The 26,666-nt window shown below is 47.0% G+C and overlaps 2 protein-coding genes and 1 non-coding gene across 16 annotated transcripts; 1 reads left to right on the forward strand and 2 right to left on the reverse strand.

The window, feature by feature from the left end:
- Window positions 1-1,373: 1,373 nt before the first annotated feature.
- On the reverse strand, window positions 1,374-19,258 carry synj1 (synaptojanin 1). 13 transcript variants are annotated; one of them, XM_078787497.1, is made up of 32 exons: window positions 18,090-19,258; window positions 16,915-17,071; window positions 16,677-16,763; window positions 16,182-16,449; window positions 14,902-15,127; window positions 14,581-14,664; window positions 14,019-14,039; window positions 12,728-12,789; window positions 12,035-12,131; window positions 11,029-11,204; window positions 10,880-10,961; window positions 10,637-10,789; window positions 9,854-10,019; window positions 9,565-9,588; window positions 9,044-9,235; window positions 8,881-8,965; window positions 7,973-8,113; window positions 7,712-7,904; window positions 7,485-7,643; window positions 7,265-7,421; window positions 7,066-7,192; window positions 6,779-6,991; window positions 6,623-6,701; window positions 6,369-6,534; window positions 6,115-6,297; window positions 5,680-5,808; window positions 5,530-5,568; window positions 5,150-5,191; window positions 4,292-4,344; window positions 4,011-4,200; window positions 3,692-3,933; window positions 1,374-2,885 (listed from the first exon to the last, which is right to left on the reverse strand). In XM_078787497.1, exons 2-32 carry the CDS (start codon window positions 17,036-17,038, stop codon window positions 2,088-2,090), a joined length of 4,758 nt encoding a protein of 1,585 aa, XP_078643623.1. In that variant the 5' UTR covers window positions 17,039-17,071; window positions 18,090-19,258; the 3' UTR covers window positions 1,374-2,087. The 13 variants fall into 13 exon arrangements, with proteins under 13 accessions (XP_078643623.1, XP_078643624.1, XP_078643625.1 ...); XM_078787498.1 differs by having other exon boundaries at window positions 17,967-18,095; XM_078787499.1 differs by lacking the exon at window positions 18,090-19,258 and adding an exon at window positions 17,913-17,933.
- LOC131138266 (lysosomal proton-coupled steroid conjugate and bile acid symporter SLC46A3) lies at window positions 18,395-23,831 on the forward strand. 2 transcript variants are annotated; one of them, XR_013625137.1, is made up of 6 exons: window positions 18,395-18,498; window positions 18,851-19,070; window positions 20,852-21,730; window positions 21,879-21,985; window positions 22,059-22,215; window positions 23,294-23,831. XR_013625137.1 is itself a non-coding variant. In XM_078787504.1 (6 exons), the coding sequence occupies exons 2-6, from the start codon at window positions 18,869-18,871 to the stop codon at window positions 23,412-23,414; spliced, it is 1,443 nt and encodes a 480-aa protein (XP_078643630.1). In that variant the 5' UTR covers window positions 18,395-18,498; window positions 18,851-18,868; the 3' UTR covers window positions 23,415-23,831. The 2 variants fall into 2 exon arrangements, 1 of the variants encoding a protein (XP_078643630.1); XM_078787504.1 differs by having other exon boundaries at window positions 21,879-21,962.
- A 1,321-nt stretch (window positions 23,832-25,152) lies between these two features.
- trnaw-cca (transfer RNA tryptophan (anticodon CCA)) lies at window positions 25,153-25,224 on the reverse strand. Its single transcript has one exon. It is a non-coding gene; the product is annotated as a tRNA-Trp (tRNA).
- Between the last annotated feature and the right edge of the window lie 1,442 nt (window positions 25,225-26,666).

Raw genomic sequence — 26,666 nt, forward strand, 5'->3', positions numbered from 1 at the left:
ATTCTAGAATGTACTGAGAGGCAAGCATGCTAGCTCACTTCGGCTAATCGAGTAACCCACCTTGATCATGAAACAAAAGCAACATAAATGTATCTTCAAGCGGCGATGGCTCAATTATTTGAACCATATTTAAACGGTTTAAATAAAATATACCCTGCACGAAATACTACTATCGTACTGCCGTAGGGAAAATGTCGGCTAACTAGCTAGATGAATTAAACTGTACCAATGGGATGTTTATATTAGATAACTCCTATGCATGCATTTAAGTTGGAAATTAACTACTTGGAGTTTTTTTTCATTTGTAAGGCAATTAATCGTTGACAGCATCATAAGAGTTCCCTTTATTTTAGCCGGCTCGCTCGCTCTCTCTGACACATTCCGTAAAAGCTCACTCCACAAACCAAAAAATAGACGTACCTTCTGTCCAAATAGCAGACCCTCAGTCTTTCACATTTGTTGGCAAGTTGTGACTGAGCAACTCATGTGTACAGTACTCGCTTCTGTGTACGAGTGCAGCATTTCTTCTTCTTTCCTAAAACGGCAGGATCAAGTACTCGACACGATGTTGCTCCATCTAGCGGCCAATAGTGTTACTACTAAGCTGTTTTAAGTTGATAGATAAGAAATAACACATTTGCCATAATTTAAGTGTAAAGTGTATTTATAAAAATATTTATCTGTTGATAGAGACAAAACTCAGTTGAGTTCCATTTTTTTAATTATTTTTGCATACATATAACATAAACTGCTTTATACATAGATGTGCAACCGGTTGTACACTTTAAATATGGAATAGTTCTGGATATCAACATGAACAGCAGCTTCATGTTTGCTCTTTAATACACATAGATTATGTTCACCAGCACAGTTCATCATAATTATTCACTATGGATTATAATCATTAAAAAGGGGACACGGACCTCACAAAGGGAGCAATTTTGTTTGCTATAAAATCTTGAATGTGACACAAAGCGCTGGCTCGTCGCCTATTGCGAACTATGATATAGATATTTTGATATATTTTCTACGTCACAAACAAATGATGCTTTAAGAGCAGTGAATGGAGATTATTTTGAAACCACACACAGAGGGGGATAAAGTTAGTTAACGGATGTCTGCCATGATTAGTCAATATTGATCATATTTGTGGTGACTGTTGCGTGTTGTGCACTCACACCTGGCACGTGGCATCACCCCGCACACTTCACTAACACTGTTGCAGGGACAGCCCTGCTGACACTCAACACGTCAATCAATCAGACGAATGTTTGCAGCGGGTGGGGGGGGGGGGGGGTCACTTGCTGTAGGCTAGTGACTACACTGTCTGGAAAGGAGAAGTAAACACCTTGGACCTTGTGGGGGAACGGGGGGTGGGGGGGGGGGGTCACTGCCGACTCACATAACACTAGCACGACAAACAAAATGCACCTTGAACACAACACGTCACAGCTCACCACAGTTACCACGTATTATTCAGTTAGCGCTATGGCTTTAAAGAGGACTTGGAAAATGTGCCCTTTTATGTAGTGGATGACACACACGCACACACACACAAATGTGTTGTTGCTTTTGACGGGGGGGGGTGGTATACAAAACCAAATCCCTCTGGTGTGTGGCATGTGCAGCCTCAGTGCAAACACAAATGTACACAAACGTATGGTTCCTACCTAAACACTATGTATAGACTGGTTGCAGAGCAGCTGAGCGGCGCGGGGCGGGGCGGGGCGGGGCGCGACAGTGACGGGACTCAGTGCAACGTGGAATACATTCATAAGAAGAGCGGCGCCTACAACGCAGCGATGGACGCCGAGGCGAGACGGAATGAAACGCGACAAACCAAACAGTACGCGTGTTTGATATTGCACAGGCGCTTGTAGATAATGTGCACATAGATATCGTTTCATTTAAAAAATAAACATTTAAAACGCTAAGGGAGTAAACTGGAAGATGAGAGCGCACGTGCGGGCTCTTGTGATGCTGACACATAATTCCATCCCTGGGTTTCCGACGGGAATCAGTCTTAAATACTCTTTCACACACATCAACTGTTTCTGTACGTCTAAGATAAATGTATACGTGTCAGGTCATCTTTCCGTCAGCTCGCTGGGGAAGAGGCAGCTTTGACTGGACCCGTCTGGGAGCTTCCGTGATGGGACGGGAGGAGGGAGTGTCGGGAATGTCGACACGGGGGTCGGGGTTAACCAGTCCAGCTCGGTGAGAGGGGTGGAGCTAGAGGGCAGAGTTTGGCTGGCCAAAGCCTGGGGGGGTTTAGCGGGGAGAGGGAAGTCGAAGTCATCGTTGAAGGTTACCCACTGCTGCGCTGGTTTGCCCTTCTGGGGAGGCGGATGACGACAGGCCGGGAGCATGGGCGGGAGGGACGATGGAGGGCCCGGAGGCAGGGCGGGGGCCGGTGAGGGTGCAAACAGGGACATGGTTCTAGAGAGAGGCTTGGGGGCCGCTGCAGGGGTGGGAATGAGAGGCTCGGAAAGTGCCGACCACTGGGGGTGTGGCGTCTGGGTGATGAAGTCCAGTGGCTGGCGAGCTGGAAGCGGCTGCTGCTGCGCCAGCGGCCCGGTGAACGGGTTGGTGCTGCTGGGTCGGGCTGGGAGCGGGTCAGCTGTGAACGGGTTGGGTGAGGCCCGCAGTGCCTCCTGGGAGCGACTGCGAGGCATGGAAGGGGGAGGCGGTAGCAGGGTGGCGGCCAGTGAGGATGAGGCGGGGGAATGAGGCAGGGTTAAGGAATTGGGAACTGAGGCAGGAGTCCTCAGCGAGGATCCTCGGGTCAGGGATTGGGTGGTCTGCCAGGGAGAAGACGACGAGGGGAGGAAGTCGAAGGTGTCGAAGGGGTTGGGCTTCCACTGGACGCCATTGAGTCCGTTGGTCTGATAATGAAACACACAGAGAAAGCATCAGTCGCCATCTCAAGCGGCAACTTTGGATCCGATGCTGGGATCTGCTATGGAAGCGTCACAGGGACGTCACAGGGACGTCACAGGGACGTCACAGGGACGTCACAGGGACGTCACAGCGTAGACACATGGTGTACCACCAGAACGCAACAAACAATGGAGGATGTCTTTTGTGTTCTTCCCATTCTGGAAGTCATCAGTGCCCTCAATCAACACACTACACTGTGTCGTGTGTACTGTGTAGCCCCCGCCCCAATTCCGTAGTCTACTTCCTGTTTGGTGGTAACTAGAAAGAGACTAGCAGAGATGAATGAAGTCCTACATCGACTAAGATGGTGCCATAACCTACACAACCATAAAACATGTACACACATATGAAGGAAGCATATCACAATAAACAGACTTTCTTCTGTTCAACAACAACAGAAAGACAAAAAGAGTGGAAAGCGTTTATGTCAACGCGACTTAGACTGGCGTCAACATAAGCGGTTGTGGACATAATGGAAACTCGGCAGTGTTTGCCCGTGGCCAGACACGTATAAAGGAGAAAGGAGAGCAAACTAAGAAGGAAACGTGAGAGGTGGACAGAGGAGGTGCAGCGTGCTATGGAGGATAGATGTCAAGTACCTGTCAGCCTGACGGCTTCTCCGGCTTGGAAGAGAAAGACAAAGGAGTCAAGGGAGACAAAAGCAAGAAGACATTAAGCTTGAGAAGAAGAGAGAGAGAAGCTCCTTCCATGTTTATCTTTCTACCTCCCGAATGCAACAGGTGACACCTACCTGGGCGGCTGAGTCGGCCTTGGCGGCGTCCGGCGGCAGAGCGTGATGGGAGCGGGAACGTGGCGGCGGTTTTGGGGAGGCCAGATTCTGAGCAGGACCAGAGGCGGTGGTGGCAGTAGGGGGAGGAGCCACGGCTGGCGTGGGCTGCATCGGGGGAGGCAGGTGAGACGGAACCGGGGCAGCAGGCTGGGGTTGTGTGGGTGCCGGCGCTCTCACAGTAGGGGGCGCTGTTGGAGCAGCTCCTGATGCCACCAAAGAAATGAGTTGAGTCTTAAGGAGTCCAAAGGACATACCGTGGCCAATAAACACACGGCCTCACCTGAAGGAGGATCAGGCGTCATGGCGGGGCCACCCGGCCCTGGTCGCGGGGCTCCTGGGTGGGTGTCAGTGATGGGTCGAGGGGCTCCTGGGTGCACCTCTGGGATGGGGCGGGGAGCGCCTGGGTGGGATGGAGGAGGAGGGCGAGATTGTGGGGGCATGCTGATCACGCCGGCTCGAGGAGGAAGATTCTAGAGCGAGCGAACATCATCGTCAGTATCACCAGCCTCACCAGCCCTGCCATCACTTGGATTTCTGTGAGGAGTTTGGCTAAAAACTCACCGGCCTTGCAGCGCCTGCTAGTCCAGGAGGTCCTGAGATGACCTGGCCTCGACCTGAAAGCGTTCAGAAGGACAAACAACTTGGATAACTGTTGCCTCCTCTAGATGGATGAATTAGCTGCAGTGACAAACTGTTATATTTATACATCATATATAAAACATTTCAAGATCTCACAAGATTAAAATGTGAAAAGATTTCCCACATAGAAAAGAAATGTCTGCTGGGCACTTGGCCTGGGACAGTAAGGTTGATGAATCAATCACACAGTAGATTTTGCCGGTGTCATGACATCGCCACATGGATGTGTGTCTGTGTTCCTTGTCTCCTGCCTCCACCCAGACAGGAAGAGGATTCATTCCGTGTATTGGTACCGTAGGCCCCATCTCATGTATCGTCTCATATTTGCATATTTTGTCGCTGCAACATCCTCTTGTCCCATTCTCTATTTTCCTTTGGCCCACTAATGCCAACTCTGCGGCCCGTGTCGCCATTGACGTGAGGTATTTTTCGGAGGTGCGTGCCAAGCTCCACCGGAGGGTCTGCCAGGGGAGAAGCCAGACGCTGGAGCATAACGAAGCCTCTGCAGTATTCTGTTGTTGCGTAAATGCTCCATTATGTTCTCCACGGCCGACTTGGTCATTAAGAATGACTCAGCGACTCGCTGCAGGAGGTCTGGAGGCGAGGGGGCAGGCCAAACTGCTGACTAAACACTTTTCACATGCACAATTTCTTTCACTATTGTCTCTCAGCACCAAGCTCATGTGTGAAAGAACATGTTCCCACGCCACTTTGAGGCACACTTCCAGTGAACACGTCTATCCCTGCCAGTGATGCAACGTGATGCTCTACGGCACTCACCTGCAGCGGCATCCGACCGAGGGAGAGCCGGACTTTTTGATCCTTTGCAGCACAACGGGAACCAAAACACACAATTGTCATACACAGATTGCAACATCAAAACTGTCCAGGAAGCGCTATGCGACATAGGCTGTTGAGACGACTAAAGGGACCAGCTAGCGTGCATGTATGGGCTGCTGATGGAGGATGCACTAGAAGCATCTATTTCACGCTCTAAGCCTTCCTGCTAGGACAAAGGATCTTAATGGTGCTTTGTTAATTCCATCACTGTAACAACGACCACATCTTAGAGTGGTTATGGTTTGCAACAAGCCTCTAATCGTGTAAGCGTGATGGAAGGCAGGTCATAAAGCGCATTAGGAAAACATCAGACATGTTACCTCCTGAGTCCTTTCTAACAGGTATGGGGCTCATGCCTCCTTCGGAGGGGGAGGGATGAGACACCGTTAAGTAAAAGTGAAAGTGTTAACATCGCTCTGCTTCATTCAGCTGGCTGACCTGACCAGAACAGTGCGACAGTATTACGCTACCTGAAGGTGGCGGTGGGCGCTGGGGGGGTGCAGGTCTTGCTGGGGGTGCATTGGGCCGAGGAGGCGGCGGGCGTTTGGGCTCCAGGCTTTGTGGTGTCGGCGCACCAGGCTGGAAGTCCACAGGAGGTCCTGTGCAAACGAGGAAAACGGGTTCATACGTTACAATGAATTTTCATATATTTATCTCAAATTTACATCAAATGTTTATCCGTCTTTCTTTTGTCATCAGCCTACTTCCTGTTTTGTGGAGGATACCAACTAGTGGTGGTGGATGTCATAAGATCTTGGAGATTAAAACGTGAAGGTATTTCTGGTTTAATAGAAAATCTGTCGTGCAGGACCGGGGCTGTCTATCAGACTATGGCATCGCTACTGTGACTGATAATGATGATAATACACGTAGTATGGAAGTGGCCTTGGACAACATGGACCTACCGTGTGATGGTCGGACTGGTTGAGCGGAGCGCCCGGGCCTGATGGGTGCTACGGGCTCCCCGTGGGTGGGGGAGGAGCAAGGGCTGCTGCGAGGGGAAGGGAGAGGAGAAGATCCAGGTCCAGAGCCCACTGATGGCTGGAGGTGCTGAGGAAGGATGGCCTCCACCTCCTCATCCACGTCACCTGATAAAAATAAGACCAACGGGTCAGAATGTACTTTGAACGCAGCCTTTCATGCTTGCACCCTTCCTCACCCTCCATGTCGTAGTCATCGTCACCCATGTCGGCGTCCTCAGCCAGCAGGGTGGAGCTGGCCGACGTTGGGATGCTCCCGCAGATCCTCTCCACGCTCATCTCCTCCTCCAGACTCTTGATCCAGCCGGGACTCTTCAGGCGGATGTCAATCACCTTGCCGAGGACCTGAGGCGATGTCACCAGAAAAGGACATGGTTGTTACGCTAAGAATGTTCCTGAAGCTACAAAGTGCTTCATATTATTAGAGACTTACAGTTGAAGCGCTCAGCGACAGAGCAGCAAGAGCAGAGTAACCCTCCAGGAAGGTCACCCACATCTTCTCCTCCACAAACCTGCAGCACAAGAATATTTGCCTTAAATGTGGCGAGCGTGAGAGCAGTACACGTCCGTGTCAGGATGTCACTCTCACCTGATGAGGATCACTTCTCCAAAATTTGCAAACTTGTCCAGCAGTTCGTCAATGAGCGGGTCGTCAAAGTAGTCGTCGGGGCCGGAGGAGCACAGAGATACCAGGATGGTGCCGTCTGGAGGACCCTGCAGGGCGATGACATCTTTGTAGACCTGGTGCCGAGCTTCCGGGTCCACCTCCAGAATGTCCACATCCATTATGGCAACCACGGGCCTGGAGACACACACACGGATACGGTGTGGATCTTGTATATCTAATGTTGTGGCCACCGAGTGTATTCAGCTTACCTGTGGTCTGAGGTCTTCAGCTCCGCCCTGCCATAGTATTTCAGGGTCCCAGGACTCCAGGGATGATCCGGGTCATCCTCGCTCTCAGCTGATGTTGACGTTGCGCCGACCACGTTCATTTCTTCTGCTGCATATGTAAGCAAGTGATGGTAAAACTACGTCAAGACAAAAGGAAGACTGTTGCTGTGTCAGCAAAAACCTGTTTTGTCAAAGTTCCACTTTCTCCTCTTCCAGAGGATGCGGTCAGTCCAGGCTGGCGTGCGGCACTTCTCGCTGGTGTCGTAGTCCTCTGAGAAGAGGTCGTACTTGTACGTCGGCGCAAAGTCCAACTTGCCTTCAATGAATCCTCGAAACACCTGACGAGAAGTTTTGCATGAGCACCGATGTGTTAGCTAAGGAGAGGTGGCGTGTTGCCGTACCAAACCAGCGTTCTTCTGGTCAAAGAGCTGGTCGCCAGCAGTTAGAGCATCCCAGTTCTGTTGCTTGATCAGCTCTTTCACTTCCTCATTGGGCAGGTTGATGCGATAGTTGAAGTCTCCGCACCAGAAGACGTAGTCGTGCGAGTAGAGCAGACGACCCTGGTGGGGAGGAGGCATGCATGTCACGCTCAGATTTCCCGTTGTCATTTAGAAAACCACAATCTCACCATGGGGAAGCTGAGTCTACGCGTGATCTCGTTGTAGTCGTCATTCCTCTCCTTGACCTGCGACTGTCCCGCCGCAAAGTGGGAGCACACAAAGCAGATGCTGGTGGTGTGGAAGAGCAGGCGGATGGCCACACCCCCTTTGTTGCCCGTAGCCCCACCCATTCCCGTTTTCACCGTATCCACTGCGACGTCCCTGGACGACAGCAAAAATGTCACCTCTGGGAAAAGACGGTGTCATCTCCTTGAGGGAGTGAGGAGTACCTGATGAAGGGCGCGTGCTGCGGACGGATGAAAACAAACAAACACACGCCCACCAGCTGCTCCGAGGCCAGCAGCACGTATTTGTGATCCCGTGAGATGTTTTTCTGTAGCTCAGCAGCCCACAGCTTCTGGTTGGTGGTGCTGTGCGAGCATCAAACACACATGTTGAAAGAACCCACAACTCAGGTGACATCTGACTTATGTCCATAATATGGATGTTAAAGGGACTGTAAGCAACTGGCTCAATTTTCTAAACGAAAAATATAAAATTCGTTCATTTTCTACCGCTTATCCTCACGAGGGTCGCAGGGGGTGCTGGAGCCTATCCCAGCTGTCTTCAGGCGAGAGGTGGGGTACACCCTGGACTGGTGGCCTGCCAATCACAGGGCACATATAGACAAACAACCATTCACACTCACATTCATACCTATGGACAATTTGGAGTGGCCAATTAACCTAGCATGTTTTTGGAATGTGGGAGGAAACCGGAGTACCCGGAGAAAACCCACGCATGCACGGGGAGAACATGCAAACTCCACACAGATAGGGCCGAGGGTGGAATTGAACTCGGGTCTCCTAGCTGTGAGGCCTGCGTGCTAACCACTCGTCATAACTAGCCTACATGGCTGTCACTCACCACTGTCTGAAATCCACATATCATGTCATAGCATGTAGACGCACCCACACAAGCAGTCTCAGAGAGACAAGCAATAATTAACATTTATGAGGCTGTCAAATTGCTATCATTAGCTGACAACAAACATAAGTAAAGTGCGTGCATGTGCTACGGTGGGTGTACTTTATGTACCCCAAGCAGGAAGACAACATTCTCTAATTCTATCATGCTTGCGGGACATTTGAATGTTGCATACAGTCCCTTTCTTGTCTTACAGGGCCTCACAACGTACCTGGCACTGACAATATTTCCAGCGTTCAGTTCAACCATTTCTTCAAAGCCGATGGCAAAGATGTCGACAGGGTTAGCTTTACTATCTGGAAGAAGGCGAGAAACCCCGCAAAGTTTAACAGAGATGGACATAAAGCACGTAGACATAAAGTACATCAGCGCACCTTGAAACTCAGGGTGTCCCGCTATCTTTGGTGCATCCAGCAGCCAATCGTTAAGAGTCTGGTTGCGGAAGGCGATGCTGCGGAACTGTTTGCCGCCGTTAACGTTCCAGGTGCCGACGCACACACGAATCTGCTTGGGCCGCGTGTACTTGTGGAAGTTCTGGCACATTCCCAGCAGTACCCTGGGGGAGGCTGCAGAGGGGATTGAGGATTAGTGCCTGACTCAGGCGGCAAAGCTCTTGTTGTGGATTTCATTAGATTGTGTGCCTAATGAAGTGGCAAAGAGAAAACATGACAATCGCTAACACACCACATCCACTTGCAGCAGACAAACGCTGGTCTGAAATAAAACAAAGGGGGCTTGGGATAAACAAAATAAGATTCAAATAATGAATTAACTTCCAATACATCAGCATTCTGTTGAAGCTCGAAGCAACCAATGGCGTCTTTTAACAGCACAATGAACACAAATGAGGTGATGGGATGAAAGCGTCCGTCCACTGGGTGTTGAGTTACTGTACCTGATTGCAAGACGGGCTCAGTGACTAACATTGTAAGCGAGCGCAGCGTGGAGAGAAGGAAGAAAAGGGCACGTTAGTTAACACGCAACACCAGGACAGACATGTAGCCCACACACGTTCGCGACTGCATAATAGCTCACAAGGTAGTGGCCAGTTCAGGAAAATCACACTGTTTAATGTTGATTTTATACTAGCTTTATGCTAGCTGATGGAATGCAGGCAATATACAATCAAGGGTAAAGATCAGAGTTTCCGATGGCTAAAAAGTAGTGTGACGCTGATGAACTACCGTAAAGACTGGAAGTGGTGAGCAAGGCCCGAGCCTTGTCGGCCAGGTCACTGTTGAGGGTGGAGCCCAGCCGAAGGATGTCAATGGCCTCCTGCTTGGAAGTGTCAAAGAAGTTGTTCTGGATCGTCCTCGTCACAGAGCGAGCGCCGTCTTTGAGCTTTCCCGCCTGGGGGTAAACGACATGACCCTCATTATTTGCTGCATGCCAGTGAGGGGGGAGAACACTAGATATAATTCCTACGCCACCCAAAGGAAGCCAAAGTGACACTTCAGAGAAGCACATGATGATGTTGGTAGCAGGTATGTGATGGATTTGTGTCCATGTTGAAGTTTGCATTGCTCTCATTGTGATAAAGAAACTCAACAAGACCTGCAAATAACAATAAAGGACTCTGGGAATCAAGAGACAACATCACCAGATTTCTCTCCACCAGAAAAAGTGTGGGGGTCTCGCTCTGATTCTTCAAATCAAATGAATACCTTGCCTTGATTCATGAAAATGAAGACAACACAGGATGTAGCCATCCCATCCCGCCCCCTCACAAGAGTTTAAGCCAAAGAAACTGAAATCAGGGAATCAGGAAAGATGACAGCTCACACAGGAACTTACCACGCATGCAGAACGTTCCAGAGGGCGGCAGAAAGAGACAGTACACAAAAGGTAAGAGAGTGCAGCACACACGTTCACACAGCATGGCTTCCATAAGAGCTCAAGGCTAAAAGTAACATGCTCGTCATATTTTAGAGGAGAGTGTGCTTTATATACGAGTCAGCTTTGTGCACCTTGGCCTTGCCATCCAGGGCGCCTGTGCCAGCGTAGATCTTGCTGACGGAGTCTCCGTTGACAGACCACATGGTCCTGAACACCTCCTGAAAGCGGGCAACCAGCTGCGGCTTCTCAGTCAGGCCCATTTCCTCCAGCTGCCTGGGTAGCATCTAAGCGAAGGCAGCGTGATGGTTAAGTCAAACAGAAACCTCCTGGATTGTTTGATTGCTTGATGGCCGACGCTTGTAGAAGTTCTGTACCTCCAGAGCAAAGAAGGCTTGGACACTGTTGGTCCTGTCCAAACAGTCCAGGCAGTTGGTCCTGATGGTGCCACCCTGGCTCCTAAAGAGACACACGCAAGCGGTAAGGATGGCTTTCAGAGGAAATAAAAGCGAAATGTGCGTGTTACCTGGTGATGCCCATCTCTCCTGAGTAGTAGAAGAAGCCGCACTCGTCAATGAATTTGCTGAGCTGAGGTTTGAGCACGCTGTGCAGCTTGTCTGCCTTGCCCCCCCTCACATTTTGATGGTAATCAAAGTTGACCATCTTCACAAACGCGCCGTGCTCCGATGCCTTCAAGTGACTCTGGCAGTGGCAGAGAAGATGCAAGGTCAAACTGGGAGATGTCTCAATGAATGCGGTGTTTCCCCATCGGTTCGGTGGTATCTCTTCAGCCTCCCTCATAAACACATTATGATGAGCCAAGTCTGCTTGTTAACATGCTTCGCATGTACCTAGTTTACCAGACAATAAGATGATGTAGCAGAACGGGTCAGTCACATTTTCATTCACATCACATTGTTGCGATACTTAGTGAGTAATCAGCCCCCTCAAGATACTCTTACAAAACAAGCAAAAAGACAGCAATACAGATGCTTAAGTTAAAGAACAGTTTGTCTTCTATTCGGAGGAATTATTAAGCTGTGGCAGCATCAAAGAAACTAAGTAAGTATCCCTTTTTTAGGCTCATAGAACATAACTGTGTTTTATTCAAGGACTGCCGAACAAAGTACAAAATCTTAATGCTTGATGAAAAACATGATCAATCAAACATGTCAAACTGGTGAGCTATCTGACAAAAATTCTGCCATAAAAGCAAATAGCACTAACGAGCAGCAGGTGCTGCTGTGGGACCCTGGCTGGTGACAGAACAAAAATTCATTTGTAGTTCAAGACATACTCTATTTGTTGTGCTCTTTTTACTCACTTGTCTCCCACAACACTATTCCATTCTCCTACAGCGTCTACTACAATTACATGCAAATGCATCATGGACAATGGTTGAAATTAGATAATACATAATTAATTCCACACCACCACAAATAGACTGCAGTCCTGTAGGAAACACCAACAGGTTCCTGATGTCACATAAAAGTGATGCGTGAATGTTGAGAGATGATCCAAATCCTCCTCACCTGAAAGGCTTTGCTGAGCATGTGCTCTCCTTCCTTACTGCCAAGCAGGTTGATGATCACCTGTTTCCCATACAACCTCCGCAGAGCGGTGAAGTGTCTGGAAAAACAAATCAATGTGAAGAAAAACTAGGCTTCAAACTGTGTCAATGAAAAGGAGATTCCCTAATCCATTCACTGTGGCCTTAATTTAGGTGTAGGCATTTAGAGGCACTTTACAGTGGCGTGTAGGAAAAGACGCACAGGCAGGGGTGATGGCTGGGATGGGATCACAGTATTTTTCAAAATAAAACACCCCATAGGCTCCAATGAGGACGGGTAGAAAATAAGCTCTATACAACACATCTCGTGAGAGTAGCAGCGATCATCCTTCATCCTGCAATGTGTTCTCCAACATGACACTGATAGAGCAGTCAAAAAAGTTGATAAGGTTTTAAGCATGCACACTAGCACACGAACATCAAGGTGTGGCACAGAGATTATCTTAGTCCATTCCTGCTGCAGACTACCAACAGACTAAGAAACAACACTGAACAATTTTCTTTGAGAGAGGTCAAGGCTGATGAATAAGACTTATAGGCCGTTAGCTTTGACAGCTCATCTCATGTGTCCTTCCTGCTCGTGACAATAAATCTAGCGCAGAGGACAAACGTCGTGGTCGTCATGCATACAAGCCTGTGTGAAGACTCCAAGTACCTCTCAAAGGCCGGTGCGTTTGCCTCGAATCCCCGGGAAAGTTTGACACGGTGAGAGCCAACCTGTAAGGCAGCAGACACAATGCACACGCATTGAATAACAGCACACACTGAAAATACACACATACGTCGCAGGAAGACAGAGAACTTGGTGATGACGATAGAAGACGACTTTTACGAGGCGACAACAAGACTCTGAGAGTGTCATAAGGCATAGGACACAAGGATGCAGGGGGCATAAAGGAGCACACTTTAGCAGCAGGTGACGTAACTTTAATTACCTCCACCAAGGACAACTTTTTGTTTTTGTAATTTCTCTAGAATTTTTTTTCATTTATCTGTGATACATAAATAATAAGAGTATTAATGACAAATTGCATACACAATGTGTGTATCTATGAACACGCCGATCGAAATTCGGCCTTGGTGGAGGTCGGTGATCTACTGAGCTCTACTAACCTTAGAGGGAAGTTTGTTCATTGCCGTCTGTGGCCAAAGTGCTTGCTCATGTGTTCCTCTCTTTATGAAACGGGCCTTAAAGTAACGTTTGTTGTCACACAACAACTTAACTATGAATCCACCCGTGCCTTTTCTTGAATTGAGTTCCTCCACTTCCTGGTGTGACTCACTGAAAAGCATCAGTAAAGTAAAGCGCACAGTCACCGTGCCTCGGCAGGACTCAACAGGCCCCAGCAGCACCAAGGCAAGAATCTAACATCTCTCTACTCACACATTCCACTCCTCTCTAAACTAACTGCTCCATTGCTGAAGGCAGTGAAAGGAGGAGCACACTCGGTAATTTTGGAATAAACCTGCATGTGTCTCAATGTTGCCGCCGCTTCCTGTTGGTGCCACTGTGCAGCTCTGCATACTTAATCACTTCCTGCCATCACATCCGACCAAAAACCATCTTTCATTTCATCCACTGCTGTCTGACTTGACTGACACATTTAACTCATGGTCAATACATGTATGTTTTTTACAAACTCCCTATGATGACAATGCGACCACTACTCTGGTCAATGAGTCCTGTGCAGAGGAAAGTGTTTGGGACGGAGACTGACATTGGATGGAGGGAATTGAGCACTACAGCAGAACCATGGAAGCAGAAGGAAGTGCCAACATTCTGAAAGTGTCTGAAAACAAGCCCCTGCTCTCTACCGTGTGTTTGGAACCAGTTTGTGCTCTCCAGTTACAGTTGCTGCATGTAGTCTAGGACCACCTGTGCAGGTTAAGGGGACGGTGAGCAGACTAAAAAGTACTTGGGGTATGTTTTCAGACCAGGCTCTCACCTGCCCAAAGATGTCGGGGAGCTGAGGAAAACAGAAAAACGCCCTTTACCAACCACTGCATCTACCAGTGAGCGTCCCCCAAGCTGATCATGGAACAGCCGGTCTGTGCAGCGTCACCAGGTTGAAAAGTATCGTATGTCTGAGTCGACTCTTTGGTTTTTGCCAGACATGTGGCACTGCACAGAGAATCCCTAAATGCCAAACAATGAGTGCGAGCCAGGAGAACCCCCCCTCGTCCCAAAACCCGACAAAAAAGGCTTATACCAGGTGAGGGTTCTGATCCAGTCGATTAGGTTGCCGATTCCCATTCAGGTGCAAGAAAACACCCTTAATGGACTTTTTCTGAACACAGCACGGACAAAATGTGTTAAATGGACGGAAAAAAAAAAGAAACGCTTCATTGCCTTCACAGCCTCTTGGCACAAACACAAAAGTGAAAGCTGAAAACTGGAACATTTTCACAGCCTCGCTCCGCAACATGCTCAGTTGTTTAGTTTGAAGAAGAAACCGTCAAACACAATTCCACATGTGACTGTGTGCAAGTGGACGTCCTTTCCATTACCTGGATTCCCGGCTGCTCCCAAAACAGTGGAATGGATCCGCGGATCTGTATGAAGGATGATACGCTGTCATCCAGGAAAATAGCCTGTTGGACACATAAGCACATAAAGTAGTCATGGAAACGCTGAATGCAAATCCATTCTCACTGACAATGCTGAGGCTACAACAACACACCCACTTGTGACATCAAATTAGCCCTGAAGACAAAGCTCACCATTGTCGCATATTTACTGATGGATGGCGGCTATTAAAGAACAGACACGACCCATGGCGGCGATTGCATCAAACCACTTCATCACACATGCGGCCATCTGTCACTCACTTGTTCCGTTTCCACAAAGTTAGCCACCTGCCCGTCGTCATTGGTCCCGCGCACGTTGAAGCGTGTGCCGGCCCGCTCCGAGCTGAGGCGGGAGAAGATGCAGGCCTTGGCTTGTCTGTGTCCGGCGTAGATGGTCCTGATCTCCACGCCACCACACATCAGTCGCAGAAGCCAGTCGTCGCAGTTGACGCCGTAGTGCTTCAGGTGCAGGTGCAGGGACTGGTTCCTGATGGTAAGTATTTAAACAAAATAACGTAACGAGAAAAGGTTGGATTGTTGGGGAGGTGCTGGAGCCTATCCCAGCTGACTTCGGGGTACACCCTGGACTAGTTGCCAGCCAATCACAGGGTACATATAGACAAACAACCATTAACCTATTAATGAATCAACCTAGCATGTTTTTGGAATGTGGGGGGAAACCGGAGTCCCTGGAGAAAACCCACGCATGCACGGGGAGAACATGCAAACGCCACACAGAGACGGCTGAGGGTGGAATTGAACTCGGGTCTCCTAGCTCTGAGGCCTGCGCGCTAACCACTCGTCCGCTGTGCAGCCATAATAGATATTTTGTCATCCAAATCTTTTTTCCTGTGTTGTTTCAGAGAAGTAAAGTACAGTATTTTCTGGACTATAAGTCGCTCTGGAGTATAAGTCGCACAATGCCAAAAATGCATAATTAGGTAGAAAAAAAACATACATAAGTCACACTGGAGTACAAGTCGCATTTTTTGCGGGTAATTTATTTTACAAACTACTTGACCAAAACATTACATCCTCTTGGAAGGCAAGTTGTAACATTAATAAAAGAATAGAGAACAGGAATAGGTGTAAGATATGCTAACACAATGGTTATTCAGCTACACAAAAAATAAACATGAACAGAAAAGGTGTCCAGTGTTTATGTAAAATAAACAGTTTTTTCATTTATAAGTCGAGTATAACCTATGAAAAAAGTGCGGCTTATAGTCCGGAAAATACGATAAGTGTTCAGATGTTTGAGGTGTCACTAAAACAAAGAAATATGGACCTCAGTCACCCTTCTGCTTCTCTGCAGAAAAAGGTCAAAATCGGGTGTTTTCGCTGAAACCACCCTATGTTCTGCTGATTGATAAAAACTAGAAACAAAGTTTTTTTTGTGTCTTTACATGGTTTCAATGTTTATGTAGTCCTAAAACTCAATATTCTGTGGGACAGTAGATGATGTCAGCTTGCATTTAAACAAATACGGTCCAGTCATACAGTATGAGTGTACCCCCACATTCATCCCGCCATGCTCTTACCAGAAGAAGCGGTTGTCCGTGGTGTCCTCCAGAATCCTCCGCCGTGCATTGAGGCTCAGGTCCATGCTGACGCCGGTGGAAGACCAGGCGAAGTAGAAGTGTCCCGAGTTCAACACCTTCCGCACCTCAGCAATGCGCTCCTCGTCCCCGGGGTCGTTCTTCAGCGATATGAAGTCTGTCTGTGTCACCCTGAACACTTCCGACTCCTGTACTTTGCCCACAGAGCTGCAGCCGGTCACCACCACCAGGCTGTGGAGCATGGAGTCACCTGCCGGACATGAGAAACATGTTATTTTTAGGAGCTATCACTGTACACAGGTCAATCTCTCTACAGCTTTAATTCCATCACTTTGTTTCTTCCTTGCTGTGATGACAGCCTTCAAGGTCAAGTAGAGGACATGAGAAAGCAGCTTAAGTGTGAACACCAAGAGGTACACACACAAAGAGTCAAAGATGAACAGAGAGGAGAATGTGGACATTCGTAAAACAGCTCACCCAGGTTCAGGCGGAGCACGCCCAAAATTCCATAGGCATCAACAATCTTGGAATATGTGTTTTTAATGGCCTCCTTCTCAGCTGCCGCTGGAAAACAAAGGGAGAGAAAATATGAGAAGACTGCAAGACTGTTGTGTGTGAAATATTCATTGGAATATAATCTGTGACCTCCATCATAGCATACAATCATTAGAACGTCTCCAAAGGGAAACTAGTCATGTGGAAGAGGATTCCTTACACAGGACAGCAACAGCCGCAGATTCGAACATGAGGCATTCTTCCCGGCTCCGTGTCTCCACGATGACACTATAGGGAGGTGGGTCCAGCTTGTGATAAATGCGGTAACCTTTGCTGAAGGCCATTATTGATCCAAGAAGAAAGGACCTATAATGGGACTAAGGAAAGACATCACAACTGTCAATTTTGCCTACATTCTACAATGTGATCGCACATATAATATGCTATTTTATTTATTCCTTCATTCATTGGTTTTCTATGCCTCTTAATCCTCACTGTATGCTGGAGCCTATCCCTTGGGCGAGAGACGGGGTGTTCAGGGTGTGTCACCCTGAACCAGTCGCCAGTCAAAATACAGAAACAACCATTCACACCTAGGGACAATTTAGAGTCGCAAAGTGTGTGGGAGGAAACCGGTGTACGCAGAGAAACTGACGCAGGCAGGGGGAGAACATGTCAACTCCGCAGCAAGATATCTTGGGAGACTGGAACCTAGGTCTTCTGGCTGTGTGGCTAACATCCCAACCACTTGGCCACGGTGCGGCTCTTTCATTTAACTTTCCTAGTCATTAGGAATGATGCTACCTTTCCATGTATTGTTAATCAATTACCCCACTGCGGATAACACACTCGGAGGGTTTACCGTGAAAACCGCAAATGAGCTGCATTACACATCCCTAAGATGCACATAAATAAAACTGCGAAATCATATACCACTTTGAAGCTGATGTAAATTTGAACAAGAGCATCGCTGCTGTGTGCAGATTAAGAGTACCCTCACTGGGGTACTAGAGGCCAGTGGGTTGACGCGGTCAGTCACGACTTCAACAGCTAACGCGAATGTGACCCCGCCAAGACTGTTTAGTGTATGGTTGACTTATCTAATTTATAAAACACGAGCGCAGCAACGATGAACCGTCATCGATCTGATGGCTAGCAATAGGTTAGCTCAATTAGCATTAGCCTGCTAGCCTAATCGCCGAAATGCCGCTAGCTTACTGTATGTTGACGGCTGCACTATCCGCAAAATCCACCTGTTCAACTGTTATTTACCTAGACAAACAACCCCCTTTGGTTGCGGGGTGTACATGAAAAAGCCTGCGGAAATTCTCGCGTCAGCTTCACTGAGACGAGTGTCGATGTAAAACAAACACAGGTAAAGAGGAGGAAGCTCACCGCCGGGCTGAGACTCCGCTGTCACAACAGAAACCCTCCCCGCTGCGGTGGCACAATGGTACAGTCCAACGCGAAACTAAGCTAACTGGCTCTAGTAGGACAGCGGCTAAGCCAAACTCAAACAACCGTAATAAATGTTCTGAAATATATTCTATATTTGTATAGATGGATGAACTACAAATACACACATTACAAAAGAATGACGGGAAAGGTGTATTTAAAAATGTTGTAGTTTGATGTGTTTTTATAAATGACAGATATGTACTGTCCAATAGGAGCGGCTTTGAGAGGCAACTGACCAATTGGGTTTAGAGGTAGGCGGGACTTGATTGTTTCACAACACACTGATAAGCGCAGCGACCGGTTTTGTAGGCTGACTCAACTATGATTATAACAGCTGTATAAGAAGGTAGGTATTTTACTACATTCACCTAGACATGCTTAGGCAATTAATATGATTTGGTTGTTTTTTTGTGCCTCTTTACGCATGCAGCGTCTGTGCTAATGACTGCACATTCAGCAAACAGAGTCAATGTCAGCTTGCTTTGTTCGTGTTCATGTCCTTCAGTGCATTTACGGAAATTAGTGAAGCATCACAAGACAAAAATTAGGTGTAACCCACACATAACCCTGTCCTGGAAGTTGTAGAGGATGTGCACGTCAAACCATCCGTCTTGTGGACAACTTGTCCCTCATCGCTGCCCACACTTTCACCTTTAATGTTTTTTTGCGAGGCAAACTAATCACATCTTCTGTTGCAGCATCGAGGCAAACTCAGGATGAAGGGTCTTTACCTGGTGGAGCCGGTAGTGGCTCTGTATGCCTTCTCCACGTACCTCACCTACCCTCTGATGCAGCAGTACGTGTACAGGCGCCTGTGGCATGACTTGACCAACAGCACCTATCCCATCTCGGACAACGCATCCACCTGTGCGGCAAACAGGAGCAGTAACATCAACCAGTCCATCTACTTTGAGGCAAGTCAAAAATGGAATCTTACTTGGAGCTGTGGAAGAAACAAACGCACAAGATGGTGAAGATAGTAAAACATCACATTTTCTCACTATAACTATAGAAGTGGAAGTTGCACAGGTATGAGATGTTGGGCATGGAGGTCTAATTCATCTTTTTAATTCATGTAACAATGTCTATATTATTGTTTTCGTTGGTAACAACAACATTGCACCACACCAGAGAGTTGTTTCCACTATTTGACACTCCTATTTAGCTAAATAGGCTAACCAAAGCGCGAGAAAGATCTCTTAGAATGATACAGACCGGATCTATGGCACTTTTTTATTGAATACTTGACGTATCCACTTTTCAGTGTTTCCTATGCAGCCATTTAGTGCTGACACAAATACATTTGTACCACCTAGCTGTTCACCCTGGCTCTTAAACACATTATAACAGGAATGTCTGTCTTTGTATTGTATACGCACCTGGTCTCTCGGAGAATAAGAAGACGTGGCATGAGGGATCAGCGTTACCAACTCCCAAACTTCAAACCCCTCGAGGTTCTCTAGCAATAAATCTAGCAACTGTTTCTGGTCTTGTTAAATGTTAGCATGTTTCGCTCTTCTTAAGTTCTTTTTTTTGAAGAACGTTCATTTGTATTTTCAGCTCTTGTGGGTGTGGTCATAATGATGCATTCACAGGCGATATGCACAGATAACGTACTAGATATTAATACTGCATTATAGTATATGCACAAATATGGTGAGTGTATTGTATTATACACAGACTCTAGCATTTGAAAAGCACATATGAAACCCTCCTTGGTGTTCTTATACAATCAATAACTGTTATGAGATGCCCCCCCCCCACCCCCCAGGGGTAAAAGGGCAGTTCAACCCCCCAGTCCAACATCAATACCAATAAGTCAAGCATTGGTCAATGTGATCACATTCCTTTATATGACGTTTTTTTTTTAGCAACACTCAACCACCTAGAAGAGAAAATGCAAAGGAGTTGTCTGTAAACATTCAGCTGCTTCAACTGCCATTTTCTATATGAGCTGAAAAATGTGCTAAATACAGGATCAGGTGTTTGATTTTCCTGTGCTAATTTTCACTTCTCCTTTGATCAGATCATGTACCAAAATACCTAAAACATCACCTGCTTTCATGGTGGCGGCGTTTTTGACTCTGGAACAGATTAAATCTATTCAGATTATTTCCAACGACAGGATTGTTTAGAAACACAAACTAATTGGTTGTGTCCACATGCCACAGTTCACACGGGGGACACTGAAGTTGGACAATAGAAGACTAGGAAAACATGTCCCGGTCTCAGTCTTTGATTGTGCTGACTCGGACTTCTGGCAAAAACAACATGATGGTGGTGTCAAAATATGGATATGGCGATGAATGCAAAATGTCCAAGACAGGGGTCTCAAAGTCAAATTACCTGGGGGTCGCTGGAGGAATCAATGATTCCACAAAAAATAGAATCAATCTAAAAATAGAATACATTGTAGCATCACTGGGTGTGCTTTTGACTTCACAGCATGCCTTGCGGCACTTGCTTTATATGTTTTAACGTAGCTTTTCTTTATGATTCCCCATTGCAGTAGTGGTACAGTCCTGTGGTTACTTCCTGTTTGACCAATCAAAGGGCCTCTTACCATCTCTTGTGGGACGTAAGGCCCCCACAATATATAGAAGGCCCTGGGCTACCAATTGACTCTGATGACAAGTAGGGAGCCACAAGTTTGAGACCGCTGCTCTAAGAGATGGTGTTCCGCTTGTGTCTCCAGGAAGTGCAGCAGCAAGCGTCCCTCTTCTCACTCTACTCAGAGGTCCTGTCGGCCATCCCCTCCCTGGTGGTCACGCTCATGGTGGTGGCCTACAGCGACCGCGGTGGCCGTAAGCTGGCCATCATCCTTCCCCTGGTCGGCACGCTGGCGTACACCCTGGCCCTCCTGTCCGTCTCCTACTTCGAGCTCAACGTCTACATCCTGGTGGGCTGTACGCTCATCTCTGCTCTATGCGGGGGCCTGGGCACCTTCCTGGGGGGCTGCTTTGCCTACATCGCCGACCTGAGCGAGGACGGCCAGCAGAAGACGTTGCGCATTGCAGGGCTGGACTCGATGATTGGCTTGTTGTCGGGCGTGGCCGCCCTGTCGACGGGCTACTTCCTGAAGGTGGCGGGCTTCAACTGGCCCTTCCTGACCTCCGCCGTGTGTCAAGTGTTCATCCTGTTGTACGCCATCTTCATTCTGGAGGAGACCGTCAAGCAGCCTCCCCCTGACGCCGCCAATCTGGACGAGTCCCGGCAGCGCTGGGCCATGCAGCAGATGTTCTACGGCGTCTACCAGATGTTTGCAGGGGCCAGCCCAAAGCGCAGGGCGTTACTGATCCTCCTGATGTTGATCTTCAACAGCTTCTGCTTCACCTACATGGGCGGGATCTCCCTCTTTGTGCTCTATGAGCTCAACGAGCCGCTGTGCTGGACCGAGATCCTGATTGGCTATGGCACGGCGCTGTCCACCGCCATCTTCCTGTCCAGCTTCATGGGCGTGGCGGCGTTCACGTACTGCGGCACGCCTCAGCTGCTGATAGTCCTGATGGGCATCCTGTCCGTAGCCATGGGCATGGTCATGATGGCGTTCTCCAAAACAACGCTCATGGTATTTCTGGGTGAGGAGAAACATACAGCCATTAAAGTTCTTTGCCTCGCAAATTGAAAACAGGCTTACTGCTCATGCGATATTTTAAAGTGTTTACACGGCATCCGTGCATTGGGTGTTTTTAAAAAATGTCTTAACAAATTTTTCTCACACCATAGCGAGGGTGCCGATGCTCCTGTCCATCATGCCGTATGCTGTGCTGCGCTCCATGATGTCAAAGATCATCCCCAAATCGGAGCAGGGTGAGCATCCGCTGAAGCGCCACGTTTGTAGACTCTACCAGAGTACTCTTGTAGTACTCGAACCTACTCGAGACTAAGTTTCTCATGCATGTGCAGGCGCCCTGTTCGCCTGCCTGGCCTTTCTGGAGGTGCTGACGTCCAACGTGTCGGTGGCGGTCTTCAACAGCTTGTACGCGGCCACGGTGGCGTGGTATCCTGGTTTTGTCTTCTTGCTGTCCGCGGGACTCTGCTTGATCCCCATGTTGCTGCTGGGGTGAGTTCAATGAAGATCTATTCAGGGTGGAAATATGTACTCCTTTTATCATTCAGGAAGTGTTCTGCTTGCTGGAAATTGGTTTGTAGCTTTAGTATCTCCACTGAACCACAGTGTGGGAAAAAAATGCCTGCTAAAGTGTCCTTGTGTGTGCTGTGTTGCGCATTGTAGTGCTGCTGAGTGTGCAACGTGAAACTCAGGAACTCAAGCAGCATTTTACCTGCACAAAACAGCACAAACATTCATTCATTTTCTACCGCGGGGGTGCTGGAGCCTATCCCAGCTGTCTTCGGGCGAGAGGCAGGGTACACCCTGGACTGATCGCCAGCCAATCACAGGGCACATATAGACAAACAACCATTCACACTCACATTGATACCCATGGATGCATGTTTCACATAAAGATGGCCGAAGGTGGAATTGAACTCGGGTCTCCTAGCTTTGAGACCTGCGTGCTAAACACATGTCCGCCGTGCAGCCAACAGCATAAACAAATGAAACTATTTGACTATTTTAGTATTAATATAAATCATAAAATATACCAAAATTAAGTCCGAAGTTACTCACACTGTATACAAAACACACGAAGATCATATTAAATAAACATGAAAGGAAACTAACTAAAAAAGACAGAACCACTCCTTACCAATGAATTAATACTGTCTTTGGAGGGGCGTTGCAAAAGAGGGAGAGCTTATTGAGAGGAGGATGTCTCAATAATGAGACCACTACACTGCGCGGTTTCATAGGAGCAGATCCTTTCACACGTTCAAGGACCATCTTTATCCTTCATGATGGTGGCACCAGTCGTGCGGCCATCGTTGGTCGGCATTTCTCCACTTTGGATGTCTCTATTCACTTCACTCAATGCACTTTCCTTTACTTTGACACAATGCCATCAGAAGAGTCTGCCTCATGTTTGGGAAACATGGCGGAGGTTACACTTAAGAAGCTACTGGAACTAAAAAGAGCATCATTCAGGCATAAGATCATTTAGAGAACATGAAACATGGGCCGAGCAATGTCGACTCGGCAAGCTGTTGGAAATGAGAGTAACTTGTAGCGTATATATTTTCAGGGTGGTGTGCGTGATCGGACTGGACGTGACTAACGAGGACCCTGGTAGCACTTCCCAAGGAGACAAGAAGACCACAGAGACATCTGAAGACCAGAACGACCTCAGTCCTCTGCTAACATGAAGACCAAGTCCCCGTCCTCCCCTCACATTACTGATTTTATCCACTCATCTTGAACTCTTATTTTTTTTTACAGCTCGAAGGTCAAAGAACAGGTGACAGTCGGCAGACAGGTTCTGCATCCTCAGGCTATTATTAATATCTATTATTACTGACAAAACTTCCTGGTGGCCCAGCTGCGGCGTCGTGGTCATGTGGCATTTCACACGAAATGTAATCAAGGGAGAAGGAACGTTGTGTTATTGTGTATAACGGGTGCTCCCTCAGGGAAATTAGAGCACCTCCACTAATAGGAATAATCATTTTATAAATGAAAATGGAATCACAGACTGTTTCAACGTAGTAATTATTTAGAAAATGCAAATGTGTGTAAAGTACCATGCAGTGTGTTAAAAATATATTTGATCATTCCTGTAGACACACTCAAGCTTTGTTTCTTTTAAAACTACACTCATTTGTCTTAAAACACACCAATGGTTTTTGCAGGGTGATGCTTCATATCAGGGGTGTCCAATGTGCGGCCCGCGGAGGTTTTATATATAATATAGTGCAATAATACCAACAAAAATAGACAGAAACCAGCAGTCATTTGACAAAAGGTTTAAAAAAGTATAAATATTAGTAGAATAAAGTCATAGTATTATGAGAAAAGGGTTGTCCTCTTACAGGGAAATGTTTACAATAATAAAGTCATTAATAGGAAAAAAATATACATTTTTTACATGCATGAAGTTGAAATATTCAGGAAAAAATTATTTATTTATTAGTTATTTTTTGAAGTTGAAAGACTTCATTTGCAATTTAGGTTTGGGTAAAATGTTGACAGGAGAATAAAGTCATAATATTTAGAGAAAAAAAGATGTCATGAGAAAAAAGTCCTAATTTTTGTCAAAATAAAGTCATAATAATATAAGAAAATAAAGCATCTTTAAAAAATAAAGTTTAAACTTTTTAAATAAATATTAACTCAAATTGCACAACCATTGTTACGAAGGGGCTGCACTGTGACCCGAGTGATTAGCGTGCAGGCCTCACAGCTAGGAGACAGGAGTTCAATCCCACCCTCGGCCATCTCTGTGTGGAGTTTGCATGTTCTCCCCGTGCATGCGGGGGTTTTCTCCGGGTACTCCGGTTTCCTCCCACATTCCAAAAACAGGTTAATTGGCCACTCCAAATTGTCCATAGGTATGAATGTGAGTGTGAATGGTTGTTTGTCTATATGTGCCCTGTGATTGGCTGGCCACCGATCCAGCGTGTACCCCGCCTCTCGCTCGAAGACAGCTGGGATAGGCTCCAGCTGCCCCGCGACCCTCATGAGGATAAGCGGTAGCAAATGAATGAATGAATATATAACTTCTTAGCATGTCTACATGGATTGGTTTCCAAAATGTCAAATACCAAACTGACCCATCCAACCACTAGGGGTCTCTCTAAGCCCTTTCTTCAACACAACCTCCACCCAGCATGATCATACAATAAAACAGATTCTAAAGTTCAAATAGCTCCCTTTAATGACATTTTGTTGATTTTAATGCTACCAGGGACCTGCTTCAGGCACTATCAACTAAACGAACAAATATCTTGACAAACAACAGTGAGGGTATTTTCCTTCCTGAATATAATTATTCATCTTTGGATAATTGTATACCTCAGAATTTGGGGAATACTCGTTCTTGTTCCCAGTGTACACAGCAAGGAAAGGTGAGAAGAAACTGCCTGCTTGCAATACAAAAGCCAAACCTGACCCCGACGTGATTTGAACACGCAACCTTCTGATCTGGAGTCAGACGCGCTACCGTTGCGCCACGAGGTCCACGTTGAGTTCCACAAAGACACCAGTTTGGTGTATAATAACTCGAGCTGAAAAGTGAACTGGAAAAGTGATTGCAATCAACTGCAATCAAGCGTTTGTGAGAACTTGCAATGAGTTAATGGAGGCTTTTCCAGCATGAAGCCTTTTTAAGGTCGAAGAAAGTCTTCATTTGGTTTTTCTTCAGCCATTCAGAGGTGGACTTGCTGGTGTGTTTTGGATCATTGTCTTGCTGCAGAACCCAAGTTGGTTTCAGCTTCAGGTCAGAATTCATGGTTCTATTTATCACAGCAAGTCTTCCAGGTCCTGAAGCAGCAAAACCGTAAACCATCACACTACCACCGCCATATTTTACTGTTGGTATGATGTTCTCTTTCTTTTTCCGCCAGATCACGTCAGACCACAGAGTATTTGTTCAGCAGTGGTTTTGGTCTTGGAACTTTGCTGTGCAGGCCATTTTTGCCCAGTGTCTTTCTTATGGTGGAGTCATGAACACTGAACTTAATCGAGACAAGTGAGGCCTGCAGTTCTGAGGATGTTGTTGTGGGGTCTTTTGTGACCTCTTAACAATAAGAACTGTATTTTGTGTTTAGCTGTGATGTCATTGACTGATATTTAAATGTGTTTGATGATCTGAAACATTGAAGTGTGACAAACATGCCAAAAAAATAGAAATCAGGACATTTTGGACACAATTCCATGAGTTCATTCATAGTTTTGAGAATCTCCAATGGAAACAAAGAAAAGCCATTGAATGAGAAGGTGTGTCCAAACATTTGGCCTGTACTGTACATTGGATTGCTTTTAGAGTCTTTAATGTAAAAAAATCTTACATGGACACTGGAAGTCTCGGGCCAGATGTGTGCAACCTTCCACCAGATGCAAACATCCGGAGATAAAGCATCCATGAGCGGGATGCGAGTGCGTGTGCCCAGAAACACCAGGAAGTGTCTCCTTGAAGGCTTCACACGCTCCACAAAATATCCAAGACGTCAGAACAAAAGGGATGCTCAAGGACACTTGACTGTGGCTGAGTGTTTTCCCTCCAGGAAGGAAGCAGACAGGGAGGAACAATAAATTAACGGTAATATCCTTTTTTAAAACCCAAACATGGACTATTGCAATAAACTTCCTCTTACATGTTTGGTCATCCAACATGACGTTGTACAAAACAACACATTAAGAGATTACAAAAAAATCTGAATGAATCTGTGCCCTCTGCCCCATAAGGCAGCAGCTGTACCATTACACCACCAAGGACTGACAGGTGAGTAGGTGAATCTGTGTATTACCTGTCTATTTTGTTCACTCCTGTCCTGGGCTGACTTGGTGATCTACATACACCTCATAGTTTTGCACACCTTCCGAGAATGCGCACCCTTGTGCAAAATGGGGCCTACGCAGAGCACATATTCAGTGTCTACAGAATATTTGCAATTGTAAAG

This window comes from Doryrhamphus excisus, linkage group LG21 (assembly GCF_037039965.1).
Source record: "Doryrhamphus excisus strain RoL-2023G ecotype Guam linkage group LG21, RoL_Dexc_Guam_v1.1, whole genome shotgun sequence".
In the NCBI taxonomy this organism is placed as follows: Eukaryota; Metazoa; Chordata; class Actinopteri; order Syngnathiformes; family Syngnathidae; genus Doryrhamphus; species Doryrhamphus excisus.

What these genes read in the sequence shown, in the direction of transcription:
- synj1 (XM_078787497.1), bottom strand. Translation starts at nt 17,038, where the DNA reads ATGGCCTTCAGCAAAGGTTACCGCATTTATCACAAGCTGGACCCACCT. An exon ending in GTGGAACTTTGACAAAACAG is followed by an intron (nt 7,193 to 7,264) that starts GTTTTTGCTGAC and finishes TTACATATGCAG; the next exon opens with CAGAAGAAATGAACGTGGTC. An exon ending in GCGCCCACCGCCACCTTCAG is followed by an intron (nt 5,569 to 5,679) that starts GTAGCGTAATAC and finishes CCCCCTCCGAAG; the next exon opens with GAGGCATGAGCCCCATACCT.
- LOC131138266 (XM_078787504.1), top strand. Translation starts at nt 18,869, where the DNA reads ATGAAGGGTCTTTACCTGGTGGAGCCGGTAGTGGCTCTGTATGCCTTC. An exon ending in AACGCTCATGGTATTTCTGG is followed by an intron (nt 21,731 to 21,878) that starts GTGAGGAGAAAC and finishes CTCACACCATAG; the next exon opens with CGAGGGTGCCGATGCTCCTG. An exon ending in ATCCCCATGTTGCTGCTGGG is followed by an intron (nt 22,216 to 23,293) that starts GTGAGTTCAATG and finishes ATATATTTTCAG; the next exon opens with GGTGGTGTGCGTGATCGGAC.